General features: G+C 34.3%; 1 protein-coding gene across 1 annotated transcript in view; it reads left to right on the top strand.

Annotated features, from left to right (window-relative positions):
* The first annotated feature begins 7,809 nt into the window (after nt 1-7,809).
* The window catches only part of LOC111085451 (glycine-rich cell wall structural protein 2-like), a 1,639-nt gene continuing 784 nt past the window's right edge, over nt 7,810-8,664 (top strand). The window contains exons 1-2 of the mRNA XM_022384067.1: nt 7,810-7,867; nt 8,372-8,662. Of these exons, the coding sequence (XP_022239775.1) occupies nt 7,810-7,867; nt 8,372-8,662 (349 nt within the window). The remainder of the gene's footprint in view (nt 7,868-8,371; nt 8,663-8,664) is intronic.

Here is an 8,664-nt window from a genome sequence, read left to right as displayed (position 1 = left end):
GTTGAAATGTTAGTAAATTATTCTAAAGGAACACCATCAAATTATGACGCGTTTATTTACATTTTTTTTCAGCGTTCAACAGCCCCCAACTGAAAAAGTGACAAAACGGTGCAGATCACACAATAATTACTAGTGTACAAATCATCATAGCTGACTCAAGCAGGTTTTGTAAAGCATTAAGTTAAATGAAGTAAGCTTAAAACCCTCCCTTTGATACACTCAACCATGGCCGATTTCCCGAGGGCAGGGAGTTAAGTAACTTGAGGTTTGTCTTCAGATCATTCAACTCTGTCATCTACACCTAGCTATTTCATAAACTTCACGAATATGAAAAGAGGAGATGCTTTATAGGACATGTTTTGTTTTGATTTTTACTAAAGTAATCAAAGCTTTGTATTCGAATATTTAAATGTATGAATTAAAATCAGTAAAAACAGTCCAAAAAAAGGCTTAGCGAGGAAATAAATACACAACATAAAGAGAAGGAAATGTTTCTTCAGGTTAATTTAAATATCTGCAGGCTTTCTCTTCGAGTGTGTGTGTTTATTTCTTCACTACTTCATATTTGGCTGTTTTCATTAATTATAACCTTATTAGTTGACATGCATTCAATACAAAATGAAGATATAAGTGCGTGAAAGGCGGAAACACAGACAAACAGTAGATCCTCGGTGAGTGGCACATGGAGTCAGATTTGAATGTTGAATACCCTATGCCAGCGGTTCTCAAATTTTAGTAATCCGAGGACCCCTTTTTACTTAACCTTTTTTTTTTTAGCGGACCCCCAAACCTATCGATATTTTTTGTTTTGAACAAAAGATTCCGTGTACATGAAAAGCTGTGTTCCAAAGTTAAAAGTTTTAATTCATATAAATTCAATTTTATGAAGAATATTTTTTCTTCTATAAATAGTATTTCTATTAAATTTTGGACCTGGATCTCCTGGAGTACCTCGCGGACCCTAGTTTGAGAAACGCTGCCCTATGTAACTCCTCGCGTTACCATAAGGATGCCTTTGAAATTTGATAAAGATCAATAGAATAGTACGTAGAACATACAGTACCCCAAAGTGTGATGTAGGGAGAACATACAGTGCCCCAAAGTGTGATGTAGGAAAAACATACATACCGACGACAGACTCATGGAATGGCATGATGAGGTCAAATCGAACGTCAAACCAGTGTAAGGATGCATACTCAGTTTGGTTAAGATCGTGCAAAATGTGCAGACACGAAAAGTGGACACTCAGATGATACTTCTACTTTATTATTATATATATATATATATATAAATAATAAGATAATCAATGGGAAAAAAATACGTGAACGATCTCTTAAAAACAAACATTGTATATAATTACAGCTTATTGACATTACAAACATCTATAACAAGCTGAAACTAATCAGAAACAAATAGCATATTCTTGGAAATTTATGTTGTTGATGAGCAAAGAAGTATAATTCAATAAATCGGTTCTCTTGAAACTCTCCATTTTCAGTGGAAATTGGTTACAAATGCAATATATTGTTTGCTTCTAATTAAATGTTAGAGAAAAGTGTTATATATAGAGAGAGAGATCAGTCTCTTGTCCTTTCTTATGTGTATACTTTATGTTGATCACAGTCGAAACATATTTAAATAAGATTATATATCACTACACCCCATTCTTTCAAGTCTTACTGACTGTGTAGGAGGTCTAATGCTGTTTATCAAGAGCACGGTTTCCTCGTTAGGCATATTTACTTCTACCATATTTTGAATTTCTATGATCCTTTAACTCAATCCAGGAGTAATACAAGAAATAACTTTGTACAGTGTGGCATGTATACACATACACACACATATACAGTTGTTGAACAAAAAGTAGAAAAAACAGCTTTAAGATGTACCCAACTTTCCCTAGATATTATTCCAGTGACCTTTCAGACAGGTTGTTTCTATTATTTAAACACATTTAATCCTTTCTCGCGTTAGTTGTTATGCAACGTGAGAATGAAGTGTAAATTAACTGTCTTTCAAAGAGGATACACTGTAGAAGCCCGATTAGTAAGGTGCTTTGATAACTCAAATAACAGAACTTCATGACTTTTCAAGATCAACATTATCAAAGATTACTACAGCATAACGGTTATCCCATAAGTCTTATCAGGTAAATGTAACACTGGTAAGAAGACCATCATGAACGAGCGAGACCGTCATGCGTTGCGTCAAATCGTTTTCTAAAGGAATGTCTCTTAATTTTTCAGAATATCTTTCACGAACTTGTACTTGCTCTACTATAAGGAATTGAAGCGGATATAAGAATCCAAAGTATGGTCACACGTTATTAATCCGCTTTCACTGAATGTTTCTTTATTTTTTCCCCTCAACTTCTGTATGTATCATAGCAAACTATACTAGATTTGCAATTGAAGCCATAGTTCTGAAAATGATGAATTTGCATCTTAACCAGTGTGTTTTTTATAAAGTTGTATAACAACAACTTCATCATACTTTGCATCGTTAAATTCAGGTTTGTTAGTTATTGATAAACTTTGAACATATTCATTCTTGACTTACTGCTGTTTTCGCAGTTCATATGTGAGTAGAATTTGTTATTATAACGTTAGAAAACGTCCTAGTTTAACAGTTTTTTAAGTGTTTGAGCGTAAGTGCAAATTATTTTGTAAGTTATTTGAAAAAAGTTGAAACACTTCTAGTAGAAAGGTCGAGCATTCATTTGTTTGTTGAACTTCGCGCATGGCTATTCTAGAGCTATATGTGCTAGCCGCCCCTAAAGTGATAGACATGAGGGGAAGCAGCTATTCAACACCACCCACTGCCAACCCTTGACCTACTCTTTACCAACCAATAATGAGAATGGTCATCACTGAAAGGGCGAGCATGTTCGGTGATGGAATTCGAACCCGCGACCCGCAGATTGTGAGTTGAGCGCCCTAAGCAAGGTCGAGTGTTATTATAAACCTAACTAATTGGGGTTTAATCATAGTAACATTGAACATCAAAACCAAAACAACATTAATGAAATTTCACATTTTTCTAGATGTTCTCTTTTTAATTATGCTTAAGTAACTTATATTCATTCATAAATATATGACATCTAAAAAAGAGTGAACAGAAAGATATCTGTTTTGGCTCTAATGTGAAGGCAGGAGCAATCAAAACAGTCAGGTGTATAGAATTGATTATAAGTTAATCCATGATATACGTTTTATTAGAATTCTCCACCAAGCAATCTTTGATTTCAATCTGGATGTTCAGGCAATTGATTTTCGTTATCAAAAAGCCTTGAGCTACAGAATTTTATCATGAAAATTTGTTTCCAGCATGACAATTCTAACAACATTCAGTGATCTTTGATTCTAATCCGCCGTGCGATATCCTCTGTTGTTTATAATTACGGCATGCAAGCCCTCCAGTGGCACAACGGTAATTCTGAAAGCTTATAACGCAAGAAACTGGGTTTCGATACTCTTGGTGGGTACAGCATAGATATTCCATTGTACAATTTTGTGTTTAACAAAAAACAAACAAATAAATACTGCACGCATTGTAATTTTCTGATGATCTTATGATCTGCTGTGTCAAACTACTCAGCAGCCTTTGATCCAGTATGAGGTGTGAGTTCCTAGCTCTACTCAGTAGTCTATAAAAAACAGCATACCTTGCGATATCTTTGCTTTACTCAGTGATCTTTAATTTAGCATATCGTTCCATCTACAGAATCTACTCAGTAGTTTTTGAATTCAACATGCTTTGTGGTCCACAATCTCTACTCAATGATCTTTGATTCCAGCCTGCTTTGTGATTTCCTGGCTCTAATCAGTAGTCTTTGAGTTCATCATGTCTTTGCAATCTGCAATCTTTAGTCCTTGATCTTTGATTCTAGCATTTTTTGAGAACTAAAGGCTTTTTTGAACGATTTTTATTTCGAATGTCTTAATAAGCCTAGTATTCTAATATGGAAATTTTCAGAATAATTATTTGGCCAGAAAATCAAATTATAAGTAATATTTTTTTACAAAAATTATCTGAAACAGTACCAAGGTGTAATAAGTCTTTGGAGAGCTATGATTTATAATACACTAGCTGAGTTACCCGGCGTTGCACGGTGAAAATTTAGATTTAGATCAGTATTTTTTCAGCAAATTATTCAGTAGGTAGACAAAAGCTGTGATGCGAGAAATAAAAAAGCATTTAATCAAAAAAAGCTTTATTTGAAATTAGATCGTGTTTGAGCTTATCTTATTCTTTGAGCCTGAAGTCGTACATCATGTTGCTCCTCTGTTTCCTGCTCCCTGTAAGTTATTTGTTTTGATTTTTGTGCTTGAAGTCTGGTTTGACGTTGTTCAGAAATTTCTTTTTGTCTATATCCAGCTTGCTTTGATGATTCTGACTGAACTCTGGTTTTGTGCTGTTCAACAGTTTCTTGCTGTCTTTGAGTAGCCTGCCTTTCAGCTTGAGCTCGAAGTCTAACTTTACGTTGTTCCAAAGTCTCTTCCTGTATATGAGAAGCCTGTCTTTCAGCTTGTGCTTGAAGTCTTTGATTGCGTTCTTCTTCTGTTTCAGCTGCTCTTTGTGCTTGCATTCTTTTAGCGGCAGAAGACTTTCCATAGGAAGGGCGTTTTTTAGGTGGCATAATCACCTGTAGCACAAAACAGTAATTTGCAATTCACAAAGTTACTAAATCACTTGTGAAACCACTCAGCACTATTTAAAGAAAACTGTTTTTGGACAGACAATTGACAGCAAGGTGATCTGAGTGTTTCCCGTCATAATGCTTTCTATGTGCAAAACGTGCTTATGTTTGTATGTTTATTACAAAAAATGGCGCAATAATCATTAATTGTCAATTTCGTCATTATTAAGTTATTTTAAAATTTGTAAGTTCAATCGTTTGGTTTCCTATAGCGAACAAAATAAACAAATAAACAAACTTCCTCTTTTATATATATGTATTATTCAGGGTTGATTTATACTGTATTTTCACGTGTGCTTTACTAATAGTAACTTGGAAAGATTGAATTCTCCACAAATATGTTTTTTTTATGGTTCAGCGCTAAGGTTGAGAAACTATAGCTGAAATTCAAGGCTCGATCCCAGTGGTTGGCACTTTGCGTTAGTAATATGCAAGCAATGTGTTACACTGAACAATATTATGTATTATCTTTCATTCATTCCTAAAGTAGTATTAGAACTACAATCACAGCAGTTTCATTTCTAACATATTGTTCAAGAAATTTCCACAATATTCTAGGACTTGTGCCTCATTGCAAAATTTAATTTCAAATATCACAGTAGTTAAGCTTACATTGAACGAGCGTTTTATGTCCGTCATTGTGAAAGGATTTTATACTTTCCAGATGAGACTCCTAGCAACGGTTATCAAATGGTGCTATTAAGCACTCGTGGTGTAAAAACTAGGGAGTTTTACCAGTTAGCTAGGCAGACGTGAAAGCTAGGTCATATATATATATTTAGATACTATGCATACTAAAGCATCTAGTGAATGATATGATTTCTATCTTTTTATTTTAATGTTAATGTAACACATCTAATACCTCATATCTGTAAGCAATAAAACAACCGGAAACAATGAAGTTCTTCTGTAATTCTTCTGTAAATATATGAGTTAAAGAGGAGGGTGTAAATTCACCTTATTTTAAACATGGTTTTAGGATGCAGTAAAAACACGCTATTTGCACGTGAAAGGGATAAAGTAAAAAAAAAACTGTTATTTTTTTAAAACTGTAAATTCTTTGCATTCTTGCTCAATAAAAAATACATAAAACAAATAGAAAGTGAAGCTGCTTTCAAAGCTTTAGCTCTTAGGGCAGTTTTTATCGAAATTTCTCATAGAACAAAAACATAAACTTTATGTTTTCGATAAACTAATAATTTTTCAAAAATTGAAGAAAATCATTATTTGATAAAAAAAAATCCAAATAAAACAAAAAATACTTTCCAGAGAATTTATGTTTCGAAATTGTGTAAGGATAACACTTTTCAAGTTAAAAAATATTATTTCTCACAGATTGCTGAAAGTATCAAAAAGTTATTCAACGTTAATGTTAATAAAAAGATCCACTTATGATAAAACATTGGTAACTTGATGAATTAATCAGATACAAAAAACATCCACTTTTCTGATTTCGCTAACATCGATGACAGTAAACAGTTTGTTTTTAAACACAAACATTATAATGAGTTATGTCTGGGGTGTTCGTTACGGGAATTCAAAACTAGAATTTAGCGTTGTGAACTTTCAAACTTTCAAATCTGCCACAGCTGGAGTAACGACATAGTTATTTTTAAGCAATTCGTTGGCTGCCGTGTCTTTTATATATATATTAAGACTTTAAGAGTACTGATAATTAAAGAAAAAATGTCATCTTAATATAAATTTCTCTGTTTGTGTAAAACGAGACTAAAAGTGACATTCTCGTTATTTGTTTGTTTTTAGTTACCGCTGGTGGTATCGAACCCTGAATTCTAATGATATAAGTTTTCAAGCCTGTCTACTGAGCTATCGGAAACAAACCTATGAAACATGCATGAAAAAAGAAAGTTATTAATGAAAAAATTAGATGTAACTTTTATGTCTGTGATAACAAGTTACTAATTAATTGACAATGATATACTAAATATTATAGCATAGAAAAATTGTATTCTTTTCTAAACTCTATATGACGTCAGTTTTTGACGTTTGAATAAAAGTTATTTTAAATGGATAAGCAGCATTACTGTGGATGGCATGTAAAATCTACATTGTCTATGAAACTCCCAATTAATGTAGTATTGTGTATTGCATTAAGTACGGCCTGGCATATCCTGATAGTTAGGGCACTCAACTCCCAATATGAGTGTCGCGGGTTCATACCCCGAACATGCTCTTCAGTTACTTTTTTACGAACGAATAGTGAGATTGACCGTCATCTTATATCGTCCCCCAAGATTTGGATGGTATTGATTAGGTGCCTTCCCTCTAGTCTATCCCTTTAAAATTAGGGGCGTCTAGCGCAGATAGTCCTCAAATAACTTTGCGCGAAATTCAAAACAAACACATCATTAACTTTGAAAACTCATATATTTCAGTGGTTTTTATTAAGAGCCTTAGTTTTCTGTCTCTTTTTTTTTTTCACTTGTACGGCCTCTAGGCCTTCGTATTAGAAATCCACGGTCTGTTAACATAAGTGTCGTTGTGTGGAACGGTAAAATTACGGTGGCTGAAGTTTTGTCAAGCTTTTTAAGACGAATACTTACTGCGAAGTTCAACAAACTTTAAACTAGTTTTTATTTTATTAAACTGGTTTTTTGTAATATATACATACGCTTAGTTTCGTAGGACGACTCGTGTTTCTTCTCATCGTATTGATGGGATGTGTCTGCTCTAACGCATAATAGTTGGACAAAAGTAGAGCACCGGTGCCGTGTTTAACCTGCCACCATGTCACGTGACTATGTTTGGAATAACTATAAAACCATGTCATTTTCGACAACGAATTCAGTGTCCAATAAGCTTCTTTTGTGGAACTATCATTTCTCATCTGAAGTTATCTTAAAACTGATAAACATGAGCTTGGGCAGGAAAAGAATGGTACGTACATTAAGCTGTGATATTATTGTTATTGTATTAACAAAGATCGCTAAATGCATCTTATATAAATTAATAGCTAACTTCAGTGTTTCATCATTCGGGTATTTCAACTTATTAAATTAAAATTAGCTTCCGATTGTTTGTTTGGGCTATCTGTGCTCTGCCCATCACGGATATCGAAACCCGGTTTCTAGCGTTGTATGTGGGCAGACATGCCGTTGAGCCACTGGGGGCTTAGCTTCCGATCAGAGCAGGCTATTTGTTTAGCTGGTAATGAGTATAGTTAAATAAATATAATTTTCTTGCGTTCTTACTTGTAAAAATTAGAATGCATTGTTTCATCTGTTGGGTATTCTCGTTCTTAGTGATACTTTCGGCCTTAAACCCACTAATATCTCACGAGATTCAGTCCTAACGCCACATTTGAACTATAAGAAAAAGATGCAAATCAAAAATACTAAAATTAGATATATATCAAATGATATAACCATCACTATTAATGAAAGTAACAATAAATAAATATAAAGCTATCCCTTCCTTATATATGAAATACACAAAGCTGTTAGCTTCAAGAACCGTTGTAGATTTAATGTTCACAGATCAACGTAATTAATTTGGCTAGCGAAAATCAATGGAAATAATATATGATAACGTCTAATCTTAATACATATATAAAATAAAGCTATTTTATACATTATTAATCAACAGTCGTACTATCGTCTTTTCTCCATTATTTTCAGAGTAAACTGCAGTGTTTGGCAGTATTTTTCGCAGTCTGTGCTCTAGTCAAGGCTGAAGATCCTAATGAAAGTGACGCAGCTTCTGATAATAAAAAAGATCTCACTACAGCAGAGACTGGCTACGGAGGTGGAGGTTATGGAGGATACGGTGGAGGAGGTTATGGTGGCGGTAAAGGAGGCTACGGTGGTGGAGGGTACGGTAGCGGAGGACATGGTGGATACGGTGGTGGAGGGTATGGTGGCGGAGGACATGGTGGATACGGTGGTGGAGGCTATGGTGGCGGAGGACATGGTGGATACGGTGGTGGAGGCTATGGTGGATACGGT

This window comes from Limulus polyphemus, unplaced genomic scaffold (assembly GCF_000517525.1).
Source record: "Limulus polyphemus unplaced genomic scaffold, Limulus_polyphemus-2.1.2 Scaffold398, whole genome shotgun sequence".
NCBI classification, from domain to species: domain Eukaryota; kingdom Metazoa; phylum Arthropoda; class Merostomata; order Xiphosura; family Limulidae; genus Limulus; species Limulus polyphemus.
The sequence above is the reverse complement of the archived record's forward strand: the minus strand, read 5'-3'. Positions and strand labels throughout refer to the sequence as shown.